Raw genomic sequence first — 22,550 nt, forward strand, 5'->3', positions numbered from 1 at the left:
CACTGGTATGCTGGTATGCTGGTCATGACCAAAATCATCTTCTCAGCTTGCCCACAGTGTGGCTTCTTGAAATTCTATGCTCCAGGAGATTCTTCCACACCCTCTAACTTCCTGTAACTGAGTACTAAGTTCTGGGACATCTCTACTCAGCACTCCTCTTAGTGCAATATATTTAAGTTAGTCTTTGCACTGCATTGCAAGATCCTTGAAGGCAGGGCAAGGTTGCACTCTTTTCACCTTTTGTTTTTTTAATCCCCCAGAGTGTTTTCACAGAGCAGTGAAAGGATTCAAAATATTTGTGGCATCATACTCAAATCTTCTACCTTTTTGTCCCCTATGAAGTCCACTCGGAGACAATCACCACAATAAAATTACAACAAGATAGAGAAAAGTCAGTGGACGTTCATTATAAACCACAGAAAACAAATCAGGTTAACACACTAATATTAATACCATATAGATGAATCATAGTCTGTACTATTATTAATAATAATAGCAGTAATATCTAACTCTAAGCAATTACTCTACACTATTGGTCACTGCAAACCATTGCTTGCTTTCTGGAACAACATCCCAGCTCAAGGTTGATGTACCCAGAGTGCCCACTGCATCAGAATAGCACAGTAGTTCAATAATTTGTCTGGAGAAGACAGAGATGGAGAAAAAAGAGAGAGAGAGGTGAAATAACAAGCCAGGCCTTCTGTTACACGTTCTTCTTTCCCGTTTTGCCAATCTGATTTCACTCATAGTGACTCATAGTGAAGGAGCAAACATGAGAATTGCATTCAGATGTGCAGAGGTTAGTAACTACTTAGTTTTCAAAACCAGCTCATCTTCCAGGAACGCTGTAGTTGCCTTCCGTTCCATTTCACTTAGATTGGCATCTGAACAGCTGCAAAAAAAAAAAAAAAAAAAATTTCCCTGAACCCCAGAACACATTCTTATGTTGAACACCCAAAAAGGGGGTATTTTAAAGGAGGTGGTGTGTATTCGCACTGTCAGAGAGGGCATTGCCATCTCGTTTCACACTGGGGATTTCCTCTGGTTTCTTTGTGTCAGTTTCATCTCCGTTTTGCACTCTGCTCCTTGCTCTGTCGCGAGGCCCCACTTTTCGTAGCCAACCTCTTAGAGCCAATCAAGAAGTAAAGAAGAGAAAAACGCCCGCCCGCTCCCAATTTCCTTCGCTCTGCTGCTCACCAACCGCAGAGCCGGCTGAGCCTCAGCCGCTGTCATCTTTAACCCAGCTCAGCTGATCGGTTGGCGCCGCCGCCGCCGCCAGATTCCAGAAGGGAAGAACAAGAAGCTGAAAGAGTAGACATGGACGTGAATTTCGCCCCGCTCCGCGCCTGGGACGATTTCTTCCCTGGCTCTGACCGCTTCGCACGGCCGGACTTCAGGGACATTTCCAAATGGAACAACCGCGTGGTGAGCAACCTGCTCTATTATCAGACCAACTACCTGGTGGTGGCTGCCATGATGATTTCCGTTGTGGGGTAAGTAGGGTCCCCCTCCGGGGCACTGATCGAAGGCGGCACCGTGGGGCTCCGGGGGTACAGGATCCCGGGGTGTGGAAACGCTCTCCACGCCCAGCCTCCGCCCTGGCAAGTGCAAGCGGTCAAGCCAGTGGAAACTTGTCAGGGCGAGGCCGCAGCAATCTTGATGTCCCCTTTTCCTTCCCGTGCCCCGGGCGGAGACGTAAAGGGATTGCTAGGGGTGAGCTTCGAACCAAAAAAAAAAAAAAAAAAAAAAAAAAAAAATCCTTTTTTTCCCCCTTCTGTACCCTGATTAGGCCCTTGTTGTAGATATTTGCAGCGCCCCAGTCTTTTAAAAATTAGAACCAGGGAAGCGGTGTAACCCTATCTTGGGGCTGGTGGGAACGGGCGCCGCCCTGGGAGACTGGGGCGACTGGGTGTGGATCCGAACTCTGCATTCTAGGGCTTTTCGTGTAAAAAGGGCACCCAGGAGGCGACACGCTTTGTCGGTTTCTCCGCCTAGTGCCCGTCTCACTGGGTGAGGAAGATGAGCTTGGAGCAAGAGGGTGGGTGTTTCCTGGTGGCGCAGCTCCGGGCGTGGGGTGAAGGCTGCCCTGACTCTAGGAACGGGGTTCTCTTGTGTTTTCATCCAGGACTTGTCAGGCGTGGCTACTTTCTCTCCTTCCCTTCTAGCCCGTGGTCTCATCGTATTAAAGACCTTCTCAATAGCAGATCTTAAAAATAAGTGTTGTCAAATACAGTTCCACCCGCTTCCCGCACACACACCTGTTCTTCTCGAAACTACCTTTTCTTGTAGTTTACCCTTTAAGAAATGCTTTTCTGACTTTTGCAGGATGGCGGTATTCTAGATCTTGCTGATTCTATGCATTTTTTAAAAGACTTTATTTATTTGACAGAGTAGGCAGAGAGGCAGGCAGAGAGAGAGGAGGAAGCAGGCTCCCCGCGGAGCAGAGAGCCCGATGTGGGGCTCGATGTGGGGCTCCATCCCAGGACCCTGGGATCATGACCCCACCCGAAGGCAAAGGCTTAACGCACTGAGCCACCCAGGTGCCCCATTCTATGCATCTTTAAAGAAAAAGCCAACCTCAGATTTTATAAAGGAACTTGCTTGCCAATACAGAGGGAGAGTTGGCCTGGGAGAAAGAGGAGGAATCTGCAACTTGGAGGGTGTGGGAAAGGCCAAATAGGGTGTTTCTTAGGTTGGTTTGCTGATCTTTGGCTTATTTATTATTGAGTCACTTCTTGGTGACAAGCTCAAAACAACACCAAGATCGATCAGACATGACTTCTAGCCCAAGGGCACGTTGCAGTCGTTGAGGAACAGCACGGTGGAGAGAGTTCACAACTTCCAGACCTGGTTCCGAGTAGTTGTCCCCATGCAGAAGAGAACCCTCGTTTGTGGGATTCAGTGGACAGTTGCACAGATCCTCATTCTGTGTTGCCTAAGGAATCACAATCTCTAAGAATGACTTGGTGTGTGGAAGGCATAGGCTCTGAGCCGACTCTGAATTAGAGTGGCTGCCAAGTTAAAATTAATTGGGGTAGAACAGGGCTAAGGCCGGGGGCGGCTACTTCCTGAACCTTTCCCCTATCCTTATGCTTGAAGCTCATTTCCGAGAACATGAAAAGATTTTGTTGAAACAAAATAAATAGTATATAGGATTGCATCTGTTGATTACATCTGTTGGTTTGCTTTCTTTTTCTTTTCTCCCTCTTAGTAAACAAACAAGCCAGACATACTATCTGGTGATCTAGATATGAGGCCTTTTTTTTTTTTTTCTTTGCGGTAACCCTCGAAACTTAGATATTAGACAAGGTTTGACACATACTAGTCAAATGTTCAGAGAAAAGTATTGCTTTCCTTTCTTTCTTTCCTTCTTTCTTTTTTTTTTTTAAGATTTTATTTTATTTGACAAAGAGGGACACAGTGTGAGAGGGAATACAAGCAGGGGGAGTGGGAAAGGGAGAAGGAGCAGGCTTCCCACTGAGCCCATAGCCCGATGCAGGGCTCCCTCCATCTTAGGACCCCTGCCCATGACCTGAGCCAAAGGCAGACGCTTAATGACTGAGCCACCCAGGGGCCCCAAAACTATTGCTTTTCAAAGAGGTGTACTGCCCAGACTAGTCACAGGCTTGGGCAGGCTTGCTGCTTTGATGGAATCCGTTTTTCACTGTGAAGGTCAGGGTCCAGCCCCCTGACTAAATATAGCTCCTTCATTATAGTGCCATAGCCTACTCACTCCAGGCAGTTTTAAAGAGTTGGCCTTTCCCATTCTCCTTTCAAATAAGAAATGTTGGCTGGCAGTGAACTTTTTGAAGGTAAAAGTAAAAAATAGCATCTTTACTTTTATTATTATTTTAAAAATCTTAGAAAAGATACAGGCTAGCAGTAAATTGATTTGAAAACTACGTGTGTGTAAAAAAATAGGATTTCCTTCATACCCCAGTAAAAATTTGGTGTATGACCTTTAACTGCTTTCTCTGCACCCACAAACACACAGTAATTTTTCTACAAACGACTTTTTTCTTTACAATCTAATAATAATAAAAGCAAACATTTATTGCATACTGAGTGCTCTGTATGCCAAGTATTTGGTAAATAATTTACCTTCATTATCTCATACAACCCAGTGAGATGAGTTATTATTATTATTGTTATTACTATTATTATTATCCTTGAGGCTCAGAGAGTATAAATTGACTTGCTCAGTCTTGTGCTCTGAATTAATGTGCCATCTGGTTTTTTTTGTTGTTTTTTTAAGATTTTATTTATTTATTTAAGAGAGAGAAAGAGAACATGATCGGGGGGTGGAGGGAGCAGAGGGAGAGGGAGAAATAAGCTCCCCGCTCAGTGGGGCTCCATGCTGGGAGCCCAGGATCACGACCTGAGCTGAAGGTAGATGCTTAACCGACTGAGCCACCCAGGTGCCCCTAATGTGCCATAATGTGTCATCTTCTTATGAGTCATGAAGTTTAGTCTCTTAAAGCTGGAAGAAACCAAATATCTTCGGGGTTAGGGAGCTTAGTTGACTCTGGAACATTTTTCATTCTAAAGAGAACTCTCCTCTCGGTGATGTCAGCAGATGGGTGGCTCAGAGCAGTGTTGGAGGCTGTTTATCTGGATCTTCTCTAGCATCTGATAGTTTCCCATACTTTGGTAGAGTGTGTGTGAAAATGTGGCCTGGGTATTTACTGGGGAAGGAACAATGTTCAAAGTGTGTTCTTAAAAGCTTCTGTCCCTGAGTAGTGACAAGGGGCCTCCAGGGCCTTGTTGGAGGTCTCTAACCTCAACTGTGAATTCTCCTGTGTTGCAAACTGGCTTGGGTCAGGATGCAGAAAACCTGCTCTTCCAGCTCGCAGGAAGGAAGAAGTAAGACCAAGTGGATATCATCTACCTCCAAAAGCACTAGAAAGGGCTGCCTTTCCCAAGATGGAGGTTAAGAGGGATTAGGATAGAGGTAAATCTGTATCTGAGAGCCTGATCAGGCAAGGCTTTGTAATCCATGGTTAGAAGGTCCATCTTCATCTAAAAAGCCTTATTTACCAGGCATGTGACTTCCACTCAGTAGATCTACTCTGCCTCTTAGATTAATTCTGAGTGAGTCTCTTAGTTAACAGCCCTTATTAAAGATAGTTGTCATATGTTCTGGCTCTTCAAAGAGTATAAAGCAGTGGTTAAGAGTTCAGGCACCGGAGCCACATTAAGTAAATTTTAAATCCCAACTGCCGGTCATCAACTGTGTAACCTTGGACTTCAACTGTGCCTGTGCCTCAGCCTCCTCATCTATAAATGAGTCTAATTATAGTACCTGCCTCATAGGGCTTCTATGAGGATTACCCGAGTCACTACAGGCAAAGTTCTTACAATAGTGTCCAGATAATAAGTAACACATTTACTTATTATTATTATTATTATTATTATTATTTATCATTGTTAGTATGAGAAACATAGACAGCATCTTTTTTTTTTTTTAAGATTTTATTTATTTATTTGACAAGAGCGATCACAAGTAGCCAGAGGCAGGCAGAGAGAGGAGGAGGAGGAAGCAGGTTCTCTGCCGAGCAGAGAGCCCAATACGGTTCCAGGACCCCAAGACCATGACCCGAGCCGAAGGCAGAGGCTTAACCTACTGAGCCACCCAGGCGCCCAATAGACAGCATCTTTATCCCAACAGCTCCATCTTCCCAAGTTCCAGCCAACTTATCTACTCCTACTTCTCCTTCAAGATTCAGCTTTAGTACCATCTCTTTGGAAACATTTTCCCTTTGTCCCTCACTTCCTTGTGTTAGTTGGGCCACACACCTGTGCCTGTATCTCCTGGTAGTTAACCTCACAGGCTTTTAAGTTGTCTGTTTCCTTGTCTCCACCCTGGACTATAAATTCCTTGAGGCCAGAGACTGTGGGTTTTGTTCGTGATTGCTTTTTCTTTTTCTTGCCGTGGTTAGAGGCCAGAGACTGTGGGTTTTGTTCGTGATTGCTTTTTCTTTTTCTTTTTCTTGCCGTGGTTATCAACTGTCGTGGTTATACAGTTACTTGTATTCGCTGTATCCCTGAGGCCTCCTCTATAGCAGATGCTCAGTAGGTGAATACAAAGTAAATAGATGAACAGAAGGCTGCAATGTAATCACAGGGGCAACTTTTAACTGACCTAATGGAACAAATTATGTTGAAGCACATAGCAGCACTCTAGTACATAGCAACAGCATGCTCCTCAAGTGATTCTAACTGGGTCATTGCTGACAGCACTTGCTACATATTGGCTAAATTACTGTAGTGTAAAAATACAATTTAGAAAAGGTTATAATGCAGACTCTTCACTAATTCATATTGCCCTTATAGAATTTTGGTGAAATACTCCCCTGCCAGCTTTCTCAATATCAGCACTGTGGACAATTGGGATCATACAATTCTTCGTTGTAGAGGACTGTCCTGTGTATTGTAGGTATATGTAGCAACACCCCTGCTCTCAACCCTCTGAATGCCAGTAGCACTCAGGTCCTCAAAAAACTGCCTGCAGATGTTGCCAAATATCCCTTGGAGGTCAAAATCGCCCCTGGTTGAGAACCACAGTTCTGTTGCCAAGAAAATCACGATAATTTAGTGATCACTAAATGCAAGTCAGTTTATAACAAGTTACAAAAACAGAGTTCCTGGCAGTTACTTAGCAAAACAATTTGATTTTAGCTCCTGGCTTCTAAGTGTTCATACATAAGTATGGAGCAGATTTTAAGCTTACATGGCTTTGATCATTATCCTCGATTTATTACATTTGTTATGCTATCATTCTTTTTTTATTCTGCCTGGAAGACTCTGCTGATTCCACAGACTCCCTTTTTTGACAACATTCTGGCTGTTGCTTTTCTATGTTTTGCTTAAAAGTTCATGTGCTCTGGAGTCCCACTACCATAAACTTGGAATTACATGATTTAATTAATATGAAGTGCATTAAGGCCCAGCAAGTGATAATATTTAAACAGTAGCTGCTGTTATTATATTATGTCCTAGGTTCCAAGTATATCTGGAATTCTCACAGCTTGTGTGTTCTCTTAGAAATATTAGACGATGGATATGCTTTAGTGGTTTTGTCATAATTGTAACTTGTTTCTTAAAAACACTTGTATTGCTTCCCTTGAAGACTTCAGTTTCTTTTTGAGATTCAGGCATCACTTCAGAAAAGACTGGGTGACTTAAAAGGAATAGCATTAATAAGAAGCAGGGAAGTGTGTGTTTTGCTGAAAGGGGCTTCGCATTTTTTAAGTCAAGAAAGGAAAAATGCCTAAGATTGAAGAAGATATGATGTACCTTCTCCATCCTTAACACATCTTGCCACTAGATATTCTTTTTTTTTTTTTTTTGAAGGAATCTCTACTCCCAGCGTGGGGCTCAAACTCACAACTCCGAGATAAAGAGTCACACGCTCCAGTAACTGAGCCAGCCAGGGGCCCCTTGATACTCTTTTTATATCATACAAAGCAATAGAAGTCTCTGCCTCTATTTCAAAGTGAAAATCAAAGACAACACCTACCTACACCTCCAGTTTAAGTGCTCAGTATATAATGCATTCTGGTTGTGGACTGGAATTTCTGTGCTTAACAGAATGCTGAAAGATTTGAGCTCTGGAAATCTAAAATATGGGCCATAGAACAGCAGCATCTTTCACCGTGGGAGCTTGTTGGAAATGCAGAATTTCAGGCACCCTCCCAGACCTCCTGAATCATAGTCAGCTTTCTGACAAGACTCTCAGATGATTCATAGGCACATTAAAATTTAAGAAACACTGGTCTGGCCTGGTTCAAAAGAACCACTGAGAAATTTTAAATAAATGTACCCATATGCCCAGGTGTTAACTTCAGAAATACTAAATAGATACTTCGTGGGTGAGTGCAGGATCTTAACTCCCCAAGTGATTCTGATACACACCCCCAGGTTGAAGTTAAGAAGTACTGATCCCATCAAACTCCCAGTTTCACAGTTGGGAAGGCTGGAGTTCATGTGGCTAATTAGGACCAAAAGCTGCTAATAAATAGTAGCCTCTTTTATTGTTATGAAGTAAAATACTTATCCTGTTAAGTCCCGTTGCAAATATTCTGAAGCTTCTAATTAACCAAATTCAGCTCCTTCACCGACTCTCACAGTTTGTATTATTTGCCTTTCTTATTCTCAAATTCCTCCCTGCCATCAGGAGTCTTCCTGGTGTGGCTTCAGAAAGCACCAACCACACACAGAATTTTCAAACATATAAATGCCTCCAGTGCATCTCCAGCTAAAAGGCTCATCTATTTTTATACATGTATGATCAGGCCTCCCCTTTAGGACAGCATAGTGTAGCTCCTGAATGAGCTCATTTTTTTTTTTTTCTTTTCTTGAGCCCATATATTCTTAAAGTACTTCCTTACTATGTGGCCTGGGGAGGTGTTACCAGAGGGTGGAAACTCCAGGTGTCACTTTATGCTTCTAGTTGTTTGAAATGGCAAGACGTTTCTGGAAGGCTGGTACTTCTGTTTGAAACGAGCATTACTTTAATCTTTTCAGAATGAGTGTGGTCCCATAATGTGTTTGAGGCCTATGGCTGCCAGTTGTCTGGTATTGAAAAATAGTCAAATTGTTGGTACTTTTTAATGCTGCAAAAATGAAAAACCCAAGTTTCTAGTTGGTAAAGGAAGAACGGGATCAGAGAGCTCTGGGGGCCACCTGGGTAGCTCAGTGGGTTAAGCCTCTGCCTTCAGCTCAGGTCATGATCTCAGGGTCCTGGGATCGAGTCCCACATTGGGCTCACTGCTCCGCAGGGAGCCTGCTTCCTCCTTTCTCTCCCTCTGCTTGCCTCTCTGCCCACTTATGATCTCTCTTTGTCAAATAAATAAAATCTTTAAAAAAAAAATAGAGCTCTGGGATGTTCTGGATTGGAATGTATTAAAACATTTGCAGATGGAATTAATGGCAGTTTTTTTATGCCAAAACCTAGCAAAAAGTTCTTGAGATTAATCAACTCCCACACCAATGCTACAATATTACTCTTTTTTTTTTTTTTTTTTTTTTTTTTTGCTTCGTCCACTACACAAAGACTATGAAGCATTTACCAACTTGTCAGGTGCCGTGCTAGGAGACACAGTGGAGAATACGACTCCATGATACCTGCTTTCATCGTGTTTAGAGTCTAGAGGGGCAGCAAGGCGAAACTACAGACATAATTCATTTTTATACAAAGAGAGCAAGTGTACAGAAATATACCCGCACATCAAAACATTCTTTTCAACCTGACTTACCTCCTTTCCCCTGTTCATTATGATCCCAAATTTCAAAACTCAGGTGTTGAAAATGGGAGAGGCCTTGAGTGTGGACAGGGGAAAGGATAATTACATGTTTCCTTCCCGTCCTCCCCTGCAGCTCAGTTGGATAAGTATTTCCTGAGCACGTGCTGTAGGTCAGAGACTGCGCAGGCACAGAGGGCACAAGCAGGAGTACTGCTCCCCCTACCTTCCCAGTCCTCCCAGAATGAATCCCCCTCCTCCCCTCCAGTCCTTCTACTCCACTTGAGACAGGGCCCCTGCAGTGCTGGCCTGTGCCTTTCCTTGATGGGTTCCGTGCTGCTTCCGAGTACAGAACTGTAAGAGGTCTGTCAACCCTCAATAAAATTTATAATTTCAAAATTCTTCACCTAATAAGGATTGCCTTTCATTAAATCCTTGGACACCGTTTATGAAGCCTTGTTCTTGACCCCCCCCCCCCCAACACTTAAAAAAAAAGAAAAAAACTTCCTGCTACGATCAGCCTGGGGATGGTAGTTTCTGTCTCCTTTTCCCATATTAGGATTTATAATGATTTCTGGATAAGTTCCTGGTCCCTTTCTTAGAAGGCAAAAGCTCTCAATCTACTTAGTAGGGGCCGAGAGCTCTGCTTTAGAAATCCAATTCTGAAAGATGAACTTGACCTTAATACCAAATTGCACAGCACTATTAGACATTCCTTATTCTTTTCCTTTTGGACAAATGAATTCTATCCCTTATCACTCAGCTTCAGAATACATACCCATAACATTCTCCTCTGTCTGTTGCAATGGGCTTGCTTGCCTCTTATTTCCAAGAACACTTTCATGCCTGTGATCTCAGACAAAAGCTGCAGGCTGCCTCTCCCTTCTGTAAGGATTTACCATTAAACAGGTGGGATTTCCCAGCCTACCCTTCCATGGAGCAATCACTAATGGAGACACCACTGAGAAGGCAGAAAGTCCAACTGAAGTAGAAAATTGAAGCTTTGGTTCCTGCCTCTCTAATCTGCTTCCGTACACATGCACGTGGTTTCTCCGTGTCTCAGAGAAACAGAAGGGAATGGAGAAACTGGGTGTTGGTGGGGGGAAAATGGGCTGGATGATCCCTGTAAGAAAGAAGATTAAGTGCCACCAGGCTCATTTACATTTGCCCATGCCCTGATTCTCTGGGCCGTGGGGAAACAGTTGAATTTACTCTGCTGAAAGGATTCAGAAAGAACAGTTTGCAAACAAAGATCTTTCCACCTCAGTTCCAAAACATTGTGTGTTGCGAGAGTGCCCATGGGTTCCTAATTGCTGAAAGCAGTGATGAGTATACATGAAGGTCCATTATACTGTTCTCTCAGCATCGTATAGGGTAGAAATTTGCCCTAATGTAAAGTTTCAAAAGGAACAGTTGCAAGCTAATCAGATCCTTGTACACTGTTATTTGAAGTGACATCGCCGAGGGAAGTCTGAGATATATGGCTTCTAAACCAGACCCAATTGACTGTTGACTAAGAAAAAAATAAGCAATTAGCTTAATATATGTGCTGCCAAAGCGAGCACAGCAATTAGCTTAATAAACAAACAAACAAAAAATGGAGGTACAGAAGATGTGTCTTCTGTGAATACTTTAAACTTGTCAGCTGCTGCCAACGGAGTGGACCATTTGAGTGTTTAGATCCATGGTGCCAAGTGCACAGGATATCACTGATAGTACCAACAAGGGTGCAGTAAATTCTGTGGGTCTTCCTAATTCAGCTCAGATCTCAATGTTAGGTTACGATGTCCTTTCTGCGACCAAAGAGGAAGGCTCCCATTCCGCCTTAGACTCCTCCAAAGTCTGCTTTACCCGGTCATTATTAAGCCAAGGTGACCCTGATCATACTGACTCCCAAGCTGATTTGTACATTTATGTCTATACTTTACAGTCAGAAATAGTATTTGCCTGGGCAAAAGCCATACTGGGAAACCAGAATAACCATGGAAGGCCACTGGGGTTATCTGGGGAATCAAAGAGCAAGAGGGGCCTGTACAGACATGTCTGCAGGACTCTGAGTCTCCTGTGGCTCCCCCACGCTCCCTCCTGATCCCCAGCACGTGCTAGTGGCAAGACTTACAAAGTTCCTCCTGCCGGGAAGCCAAAGGGCCCTTTTGGACCATGTCACAATCATTCTGCCTCCCATCTGGACAGGCACACATGATATTTCCTACTTTTCCTTTTCCTCTGTTCCTTTCATCATAGCTCTGTGAAGGTACAAAAGACAGGGACTATTTCTCCGGTAATATTTAGTGTGCACTGAGAATAATAGTGATTTGTCCAAGAGAAACTTCCTGTCCCTTCATTCCTAGTCATGGAAAGTTGCTAGGTGCCAGGGAGAAAATGTTACAGTCCCAGCCCTCAAAGAGCTTAATCCAGTGGGAGACAGACGTGCATCCAGTCCTCATTCAAGTAAAGGTAACACCATGGCTGTGATGAGGCTAGGAAGGAGAGGCATATGGTGCTCTGATGTGGACAGAGAGACAGAAGAAGGGCTGATCAGGGTGCATTTTGAAGGAAGTAGGAGTGAGTCATGCAGAGAATGGCTTGTGTGCAGGCTTGTGGGGGCCAGAGACAGGGCGAGGTCTAGAGTGAGATCAAAACCCCCAGGGGACGGAGTGTGAGAATAGGAGGCTGTGTATGAAAAGACCACAGGCAGGGCTGCTGCTAGCCCTCAGGCTCCCTCAGACTGATTATTGAAAGCACCCCTTCTGCCTAGCAGATGCATCCCAAGCCAGATTGGTTAGTGAGTCAAATGTGGCCTGGACTGTAGCCCCCTGCCCCCTTCCCGCTCCAGCCAGTGCTCCATGTGCCAGTACGAATCCCATAGCAGTATTTAGTGGCCTAGAGGCACACACAGGCAGTCGCCAGACCCTGTGGGGCCTTGGAGCATGTGTAACGAACTGTATTTTTATTCTAAGAGCAAGGAGAAGCAAGAAAATGGATGGGTGGGTTCATCTGTGCAATGACCCTTCTGGCTATTGAAGGACCACAGAAAAACATCACCAATTTAGAGAAATCCACTGTGAGTAAGTTGTTCCCTGCCTGTCTTGGTGAGTCAGGCTTCCTCAGGAACCCAACTACAAAAATACCTTTTGGGGTTAGGAAATTGGAACTCAGGGCAAAGCGGCTTCCACTGCTCAGGAAGTATTTCACTGCCTTTTTGGCTCTCGTGGGCCTTGCATTGTGCCCGGAGTTACCAGTGGTACACTCGACTTGATCTGAGGATGTCCGTTTTGGTAAACTTTTATCGCCAATCCTACAGTGGATGGGTTTGGACATATTTACTAACTTGTGCATTCCCTAGCTTGCTTAAGTGTAGAATGAGATGTGTTTTTCCAGATCTGTCCTAGCTCTAAAATTATGTGGTCAGCCAGGTTTTGTGGTTTTTTTTTTTTTTTCCTCTCCTCCTTCAGGAGCTGAAATTTTAGCTCTGGCTAGCTGAATCATGTTGGCACATTCAGGACATGTGTCCACACCTGCTGGTAGCCACCTCGCCTCAGAGAGAAGCCAGAACATCAAGGGATTTCCCAGAATGATCCTTCGTTGCTGACCCCAAGTGGAAGAATACTGAGAATGGGTGGGTGTGGGGGAGGGGCGATGGGCGTCTGGAAGCTGCCTAACAATACACAAGGGGCTGTCATGAATTGCTGTCATGGTTACATCAGCTGGCATCCTTTTCTCTCCCCTACACCCCTTCAAATGTGTTTCATCACTTCTCCAGGCCTCAGTTTATTCATCTGTGCAAGGGGACTGAAGCTCTTTATCTTTGAACACTCTGCAGTTGTTAAACTAGATCCTATTTCCATCAAGGACAGAAAACTGCATTCTCTCTCTCTCCCACTCGGTCCCTTCTCCCTTCTCTGTCCTTTTCCCTTCTATCTTCCCGCCTCCATTCCTCCCACCCTTTCTCACTGGGGGACTACCAGTAGATGAAACTCCACCCAGCAGAGCCCAGTGGCAACTGTCCCCACGAAAGCTGGGGTAACATATTCATGGGAGTTTTTGTCTAAAGCTTCCTGGGCTTTATTGTGACTGGCATGACTAAGAGCCCAGCTGTTGACTAAGAAATTTCACTCATCTCAGATGAGAGCGGGCTCCCAAGCTCCTGCACCCACTGGAAAATGAAATTAAACCCTGGAGGTGGTGTATGTGTTTTATTTTCCTCCAAATGCAAGTAGGTGCCAAGGCCTTGGAGTGGTACAAATTTTACTCTTTGTTAGAATGGAATGGCACTTAAGAAGAATAAGGAAGAAAACCATTTCTGCTCCGAGTAACTTTGTTCATTTTTTTCCAGCTTGGAAACTTGGTTACTTTCTAATTATAGATTGTGGCTGGGTGTGTTGTAAGCTAAAACCAGTTCTATAGGGCTCTGTGCTCTGTTCTTTTCCCTTGAACATGAGCAACAGGAACAGGTGAAAAGCAAATTTGGAATTGCTTGAGTCAGGCCTGGATTTTTTGTTGTTCTTTGTCCTGGGCTTTATTTAGACATTCAACATAGAAGCCTACTTTGCTTGTCCAGAGAAAAACGGGCAAAACTTGGCATACTTTTTATGATGCGCTTCACCTCATGAATTATTTTGATAGGTGTTCTAGAAGGAACTGAGTAGGATACCTTTGCTATTTTGCTACCAACCAACCGTCTTTTATTTGCAGTTAATGCAAGGCAGTTTCCTTTAAACTTGAACCCTCCACTGGAGTGTTTTGTATTCATGTTGATGTTTGCTTTCCTTTACAGCTCAAAAATATTGGGGTGAAACTAGTAAACAATGGGAATAAACTACCCACGATGCTGCCCACTATAACGGCTCCAGTCTCTCAGGATAACTTCTTTCGGCGTCTTTCGAGGGCTAGGAATGAGATGTATTAATCGGCGACAGTTTCTGGGCCTCTCCGCTCCGTTTCCTTTACCACCTGCTAGAAAAGATTTTATTTTTGTCCTGTCCAGTTCTTCCCTTCTCCAAGCCTGCAGTGATCTTTCCCAGATCTGGGCAGAAGGTACAGCATAACCCAGATACAATTTTTTAAAACAGAAAACGTACAGAGTGACTCTGTGGGCCCAGATGATAAAGAACTGGTGAAGGACAGACAGAACGGGTCCATTGCTGGACGCTGGGAAAGCCTGGGGGAGTGGGGTGGTACCCCTTGCCACAAGAGGATCTGGAGAAGCGCCAGGAAACCAGGCTTAGAGTGGGAGAAGGAACAGCTTTGCTGTGGTGTATGAATTGCAATTGCATGAATGTTGTTGGAGAGACAGTGGAAGTAAAGATGGGTGGTTGTAGCTGGCCTGTGCCCAGCCTGGGTCATAGACTGGGGAGAAGCTGCTTTTATATTTTTATATTTTCCTTTCATATATGTTCATTTTATTTCTGATAACAGAATAAGGTACTAATTATAAAAATTTCTCCTTCTCAGGTACATGACATATATAAATCCACCTAACGGAGAGAATGTAATATGATTACTTTTACCCACTCAATAGACTAGTAATATCTTTCCATATTATTGAGTATTTAAAAATAGCCGCATAGACCACCTCTAGTAAATTGGTGGCTCTATATGTTACTGCTGTAAGTTTTTCATCATAAATACCACTCCTGTGGAGATTGTTACATCTCGGTCTTTACATTTTATTTGTTTCCTTTGATTGTATTCTGAGGAGGAGATTTATTGCCTGGATGGGGATGAATATTTGAATGAAATAAGCAACTTACTATTATAGGGTTTAACTCTAAATTATGTCCTACTGCACTACTCTTACCACTGTTTAATTCCATGCATTTTAATAGAAATTTTTAACTTCATCAAAGCAGTTTCACATTATTTTATTCCTGATTTCGCCCATTAAGGAATGCAGTACTTCCTCTCTTACTTGAAACTATTTCACATAGCTTTTGTGTTTCTGAAGACAGAATCAGAGCTAAAACATAAAGGGATTTTTAAAAAAGAATCTTAATTATCCTGAATATGAACCCTGACATGAGTGCGAATCCTTCATCTGTTCTGTTTCAGAGAAAGTAAGCTCTTGGCATCACCTCCCAGTCCTGTTTTCCCCCTGTCTCTCATTTCCAAATCAGTCATGTTGATATTCAGTGCAAGATGAAAACACGCTGACCCTCATTGTCCTTGCCGAGTAAAATGCTCGTTAAGCCCGTTGTGAGGGTACAAAGTTAGTAACTCATTGTCCTTACTGACCACAAATGTCATATGAAGGACTCTGTATATGCTGTGGGTTGTGTGTCAGTGAGGGCCACAACACCCAGTCCCTTCTCACTTCGGAACTACTGTGTCTAGTTTTCTTCTTTCTTATCAACAACAGTGTAACCTTTGGGTATGTAACAATGAAGGTGGGGGCTCTGTGCCTGGAAATCTCAGCAGATAACCCATCTCCTAATGACATTCTTGCCCCTTTTAAAGAATTATAATGGAGTCTCTGTGTTGGGAGTCATAGACCTGCCTCCAAGGGCCAGGCAGGTTATGTAAGAGAGCAGTGCAGGGCAGCTGTTAGACAAGCAGTGATGAATGGCGGCTCAGTGAGGGCCATGCAATAGATGGTCGTAGGGACACGGGGGCTAATTGGAGAGCACTTGTTCCACAGGAAAGAGAAGGCACTCTAGCCAGTCATTGACAGGTGGAAAAGTGGGCCTCCTCTTGTTAGATTTTCTTGTTTACAGGAAAAGCTAGAAATCCCAAGTTGTATGGATTTTTTTCAATACAATGGGATTCAAGTAAAAATTCTTTTTAAACACTGTACCATCCAAACACAAACGTGACAACAGACTGGGTATGGCTGATGGAGGCCATCATGGGACCTCTACATACATCTGTTGTGGCAGCTTCTGTGAGGATTTAGATAAACCCAAAGAGCTCAGAAAATATGGGAGTGCTGTCCGGGGTGTGTACTAGAGCCCAGGATATAATGAAATGAAACATCCCCTCCAAAAGAGGCAGTCTCTCTTAAATTATAAAAGTCTCTTAGCTCTTTGCTGCATTTACCGTGAGAACGAAGACCGTGCTCAGCAGTCGGACTGTTGTGTTCCAGCAAATGTCAGCGTCACTCTGCAGGGACACACGGTGATCGTGAGAGGCCCGCCAGGATCCTGTGGGGGGAGTGTCAGTCACATCAGTGTAGACATCAGTCTCCTGGAAGGAGAAAGAAGAGGCTCAGAGTTGACAAACCTGGGAGAAGACAAAGGGTCGGGCTCCTGTTTGCACCATCTGTAGTCATGTACAGAACGTGATCAGGGGCGTCACACCGGGCTTCCGTTACGGGTGGAGGTAGGGCTGTGCTTGCTTCCCCAGCAATGTCATTCCCTGGGAGAATGGTTCTCTTGTCGAAATCCAAAATTTCTTGGGTGAAAAAGACATCTGCAGGGTTTGGATGAGGCCAGGCCTGGCTTGTTCAGTATCTCAAGCCCAGGAGAATGAGTTAATTCTTGAAGGAAACAACATTGAACATGGATCAGATTTGGCGGCTCTGATTCAGCAAACCACAACAGTTGAAATCAAAGATATCAACAAAAAGTTTGGATGGTACCCGTGTTTCTGAAAAAGGACCCGTTCAGCAAGGTGATGGACAAGTAAGACTGAAGTTGTCCAGCTAGAAACAGCAAGACCCCAGATGGTTCCTCAGACTTATTTGTAATATTTTGTTTGTTTGTTTGTTTTGTAGTATCTTTTAAAATGCAATAAAAACTGGGGTGCCTGGGTGGCTCAGTGGGTTAAGTCTCTGCCTTTGGCTCAGGACATGATCTCAGGGTCCTGGCATCGAGTCCCCCATCGGGCTCTCTGCTCAGCAGGGAGCCTGCTTCCCCTTCTCTCTCCACCTGCCTCTCTGCCTACTTGTGATCTCTGTCTGTCAAATAAATAAATAAAATGTTTTAAAAAAATAAGAAAATAAAATGTAATAAAAACCATGTATGGGTGTTTGGGGGAAAATGTTTTTGAAAATTATAGGCCTTGAATAAGATGACCAGTTTGTTGGGAGTCAGACTTCCAAATGTCTTGGCGCCACCATTTTTCTCACCTCCATGCCTCTGTTTCTTCTTCTGAGAAATGAATTAATACTATCTGCCTCATCACATTATGAGGATTAAATAAGACCATGTAGATAAAATGCTAAGTACTCAGCATGGACTTGACTCCTCCTCACCTTCCTCATCTTTATTCACATCCTGTGGCTACCAGTGCTGACCTCGCCTCCCTTTTTCTTCGTATTCCAGGTTCCTGAGCCCCTTCAACATGATCCTTGGAGGCATTGTGGTGGTGCTTGTGTTCACGGGGTTCGTGTGGGCAGCCCACAACAAAGATATCCTCCGCCGGATGAAGAAGCAGTATCCCACGACATTTGTCATGGTGGTCATGCTGGCTAGCTACTTCCTCATATCCATGTTCGGGGGAGTCATGGTCTTTGTGTTTGGCATCACTTTTCCTTTATTGCGTAAGTGAACCTCTGTCTTCTTTTCTTGCCATAAAAAAAAAAAAAGAAAAGAAAGAAAAAAGAAAAGATAAGTAGGAGCAATTGTTCATTGGGAATTACCTGACCTGTTCTTTATGTGTGTAGGCATGTCTGCAAAATTATCTGAATTTTTTGCCACAGCAGATCAAGGCCTGATGTTTCACTAATTCCACAGAGATATAATGAGGGCCTGGTATGTGCCAGACAGTCTTCGGGGATATGACAATGCACAAAAGAAATACAAATCCCAAGTCCGATGGCAAGAAATTTGCACAGCCTGCATCAGCCTCTAGTCTGATCTCAATCTCCTTAAAAATTCCTAAAGGACATTCATCCTGTCCCAACACAGAATGAATGGATTTCACTTAGAAATAAACTCTTTACTGTCTGCTTACTCAGTAGATCATGTTTAGTGTCAAAGTGCCCTAAGTCTTTAAGAATAAGTGGCCCAGAATACAGTTACTGAGTACTCTGATTTTGGTGGCAAGGACCAGATATTTCCCAAATTTTACATGTGTCATTTACTGAGATTCCAAACTCTTGAAACCTGAAATAGAGAACAGATATAATTGTAGTCTCATCAGCAGAAATCTAATTAAATTCTATTATATTAAGTCACAAGAAGATCCCTTTAATAGCATTTCACATGGGCATTTGTTTCATTAAATAAAATCAGTTGCTTGTTTGGGGTTATGTTAGATTAAGCCCAGATATTTCTGGGAGAATTCACACCTTAATGTACAAAATATTTGTTTTTTTTTAAGTATTTATTTAAGTAAAGTCTATACCCAATGTGGGGTTCGAACTCTTGACCTCGAGATTAATAGTTGCATGCTCTTGCAACTAAGCCAGCCAGGTGACCCTTATTGGACAAAATATTTGAATCAGCAAATTCAAACTTTTGAAATATTCCTGAAGTTCTCCTTATGTGCCAAGCTTAGTATTTCAAAGGTTCTGGTTTGTTTTTAACACAACTTGTTAACTTCAGTACCTTTCCACATCAGGGCCCCAGACAGGCCAGTGTTATGAAATAGATCATTGGTAGAGAGTCAAGTGTCCAGATTTCTATTCCTAGACCTGCTGGAAACCAGCCATGTGATTTGGACCAGGTACCCTATCTGGGCTGCAGTTTGATCATCTATAAAATAAGGAAATTAGGGGCGCCTGGGTGGCTCAGTGGGTTAAGCCGCTGCCTTCGGCTCAGGTCATGATCTCAGGGTCCTGGGATCGAGCCCCGCATTGGGCTCTCTGCTCAGCAGGGAGCCTGTTTCCTTCTCTCTCTCTCTGCCTGCCTCTCAGTGTACTTGTGGTTTCTCTCTGTCAAATAAATAAATAAAAAATCTTTAAAAATAAAATAAAATAAGGAAATTAGAGAGGATTCATGACTCCTACACCTTGATGATTGTCAGAATCATATAGGAACTTAAAAAATATGGATTTTTATAGCCATATCCTAGCCATATCCCTTAAGATGTTGATTCTGTGATTTGACAGTGGTGCTCCCCAAACCTGTATTTTTAGAAAGTTCCTCAAATGTTTCCAAAGCTCTAGGTTGGGAGACTCCAGATGTAAGGCATACCAATGTTTCTCAAAATGAGAGTCTTAAGATCAACATATGAGAATCATCCAGAGTGAATAGTGGCTTTTTACATCACGGAGCTTTACCTCAGTCTTTCTGAATTTTGGGTAGTGGAGATCTGGAATTTGCTTCTTTTTAACAGGCTCCCTAGGTGATTTATATGTGCACGGGGGTTAGAAAATTGCTGATAGAGATCCCCTGCTGGGCCTGTTTAAAATACAGATTCCCAGGCCTGTCCCTTCATGGTTCTGGTTCAGGAGGTCCAGGAGAGGGGCCACGGAATGTTTCTTAGTAAACAGATGTGAGTAATTGTAAGTGATGAAGCAAATGTACAGAACCTTGAGGTACCTGAGATCTATAAAACCATGAGTTGTTTTTCTTTTTTAAGATTTTATTTATTCATTTTATAGACAGAGATCACAAGTAGGCAGAGAAGCAGGCAGAGAGAGAGGAGGAAGCAGGCTCCCCGCTGAGCAGAGAGCCCGATGTGGGGCTCAATCCCAGGACCCTGAGATCATGACCTGAGCCGAAGGCAGAGGCTTAACCCACTGAGCCACCCAGGCACCCCTAAAACCATGAGTTTTTATCTAGACGTTTGTACCCAGCACTGTGGGAGACTACCCCTCGGGAAGCACATCTACCCCTCGGGAGGCACATCTGCCTCTCGGGAGGCACAACCTGGTGGACTTCACCCGCACACTTCCTGCAGGAAGATTATTAGTGAACCGAGCATGAGTTCATTTTTGGAAAACTTTGTTTTAGTCGGTTTTTACGTGAGTTGGAATCCTGTTGATTCACTGTGAATTTCAAAGCATTTAAGTAGTAGCAGAAGGGTAACAACTCAGTGTGAGAGAGTGTGGCTGCCAGATTAGAGTCCTTCCTGCTGAATACGTTTTCCTTTACACATAAAGAAAACTTACTATATGACTTGACGATGAAGAGCCTTAGACCAAGTCCTAGGATCCCTTTGAGGACTTGGATCAGTTAGAGAACTGGACGGGTCTACAGCTAACTGAGACGGTTTCCCTAAAGTGTGAAGACAGGGAGCAGAAGGTCGCGGTGGATGGAGAACCATTGCTTCCGTGCTAACCGGGTTTCATTTCCCTGCAGTGATGTTTATCCACGCGTCGTTGAGACTTCGGAACCTCAAGAACAAACTGGAGAATAAAATGGAGGGAATAGGCTTGAAGAGGACACCGATGGGCATTGTCCTAGATGCCCTAGAACAGCAGGAGGAAAGTGTTTCCAAAATCGCTGACTATATCAGCAGAGTGAAGGAATAAATACCCATGCCCCCTTGATAGGGCTGTGGCAGACATCAAGTTGCAGTTTGCCCTTATCCAGACCTACTCCCCACTTGTGTTCTTGAACTCGGAGGCGCCTGTAACGTCCACCTACCTACGGCAGCATGCATGTGTAGGTCCAACTGTTAACATCTCCAGTGCTCCAGAGAGAAGCCCTCAGAAACTGCGAGAAAACTACCCTCCTATTATGCCTGAAGTCTCAAGTGTGTCTATGCAAACTGCTAGGAAAGGGATCACACTTGCTTCTGTAGAGAAATAAAAGAAAAAGCATTCTGCGTTGTACAGCAACAGTACTGTTAACTTGTAGTAGGGAAAAAACTAATTGTATCAAGGCAATACGAGTAAATGAAAAAAAAAAACTGTTAAAGTAGATGTCAACGTGTTAGACTTTTACTCCTCTGCCCCTCCCGTGTCCTCCTCCAAAAATATTCCCTGGGACTAGAATACGTGCAGTCTAAACTAGTTTGGCTTTTCTTCTTCTTCTTTTAAAATCAGAGATGATCTGTATCACTTTGCCTCCTGTTTGACGTGCAGTGGAAACTGGATAAACCAGTTTTTATTTTGTTTACAAATATAAAGATAGCTGTTTAGGAGACTACTTTGTCAAGTTCTTGTAAATTTTTGAAATACTAGTAATGCCTTTTCACTAGCAGATATCTGTTGCAACCTCAAGATCACCTTCTTTGAGGTTATTATCTATAAAACCTATATTATTCTTGAGAGTCTTGTTAAAAAAAGCAACAACAAAAAAATAAAACTTGAGTTCTGTTCATGTGGCACATCTTTTGTTGTTTTGATAAAAAGGTGTCCAAGATAATGTTTCCTATATTTTTTTCACTGTTTAGTTTTTAACTGGAACATTCAGAAAGAAGGAAATTGATGTACATTGTATTGATTTCTTAGGGGCACAAAGAGAACAATAATGGTTGGTCTTTTGAAATCTGAAAGGCATCTGTTGATGACCAAGCAAAAAGACTTATGAAAGTGGGAGTCACTAGTGGCTTTCTGCACTTCATAAAAATTGTAGATAGCAATGGTTATCACTGTATGTTTTCATAGCTAGACATTAGAATCAAGATAGCATGAGTTTATATATCCTGTTACTTTCTTCCTTTTATTTCTCATGTATTTAGAAATAGATGATACGAAATGTTTTGCTTGCCAGTTGAGTGATTTCATAGATGAAGACACAACATTTGGGTTTTCCTAACACTGAGTTATGAAGACAACTGGGGCAGTACTTACTGAAGAGACTCTCTGTATGTCTTCAAATAAGAAGCCACAGCATATGCTGCTCCTGATTAGTCTTGCATTTTAACTTCTCAGCCAACCCGCAGCCTTCCTCTCTAGCACAGTGAGAGCGCCGTGACTTCATAGATATGGTGTACAGTTTGTACCCTTACCCAAAGATGGAGAATAAAGTTTATCCAAGATTTTTATTTGTGAGGCTTTGTTTCATGCACATCTGTTGCTAAATACCTGGGATACTTGGTGACAGCCCTCTACACGAAGAGGACGTGCCCTGCGACAGAAACCACTCAGCTTGGGTTTCACACACCATAGTCTCCCCTCCATGCCCCCTATCCGTGCTTCTGCTTTCCATGGTTTCAGCGGCCGATGGTCAGCCTCAGTCCAGAAGCAGACGATCCTCCTCCCGACACACCAGGAGGTCAATGATAACAAATATGACAACACAATGCCTATGTAATTCCCCTCACTTCATCTCCACAGGAGGCATTTTCTCATCTCACATCATCACAGAACAAGGGTGAGTATGTACAGTCAGATGATTTTGAGAGACCGCATTCACATAACCTTTATCACAGCATATTATTATTGTTGTTCTAGTTTATTATCAGTTTTTGTTGTTAATCTCTGTGCCTCATTTATAAATTAAACTTTGTTGTAGGCATGTACAGGGAAAAAAC

The 22,550-nt window shown here is 43.3% G+C and overlaps 1 protein-coding gene and 1 pseudogene across 1 annotated transcript; both read left to right on the forward strand.

Annotated features, from left to right (window-relative positions):
• Positions 1-1,227: 1,227 nt before the first annotated feature.
• Positions 1,228-22,061, forward strand: ARL6IP5 (ADP ribosylation factor like GTPase 6 interacting protein 5). The gene is made up of 3 exons (XM_059390134.1): positions 1,228-1,493; positions 17,504-17,721; positions 20,429-22,061. The coding sequence occupies exons 1-3, from the start codon at positions 1,318-1,320 to the stop codon at positions 20,599-20,601; spliced, it is 567 nt and encodes a 188-aa protein (XP_059246117.1). The 5' UTR covers positions 1,228-1,317; the 3' UTR covers positions 20,602-22,061.
• LOC132012518 (large ribosomal subunit protein uL6-like) lies at positions 2,327-16,885 on the forward strand (annotated as a pseudogene).
• Positions 22,062-22,550: the final 489 nt, after the last annotated feature.

Source organism: Mustela nigripes, chromosome 2 (assembly GCF_022355385.1).
Source record: "Mustela nigripes isolate SB6536 chromosome 2, MUSNIG.SB6536, whole genome shotgun sequence".
Lineage (NCBI taxonomy): Eukaryota > Metazoa > Chordata > Mammalia > Carnivora > Mustelidae > Mustela > Mustela nigripes.

Excerpts from the sequence above, each read along its gene's own strand:
- ARL6IP5 (XM_059390134.1), top strand. The coding sequence starts at position 1,318 with ATGGACGTGAATTTCGCCCCGCTCCGCGCCTGGGACGATTTCTTCCCT. Across the intron at positions 1,494-17,503 it reads ATGATGATTTCCGTTGTGGG|GTTCCTGAGCCCCTTCAACA; the intron begins GTAAGTAGGGTC and ends TTCGTATTCCAG. Across the intron at positions 17,722-20,428 it reads CATCACTTTTCCTTTATTGC|TGATGTTTATCCACGCGTCG; the intron begins GTAAGTGAACCT and ends ATTTCCCTGCAG.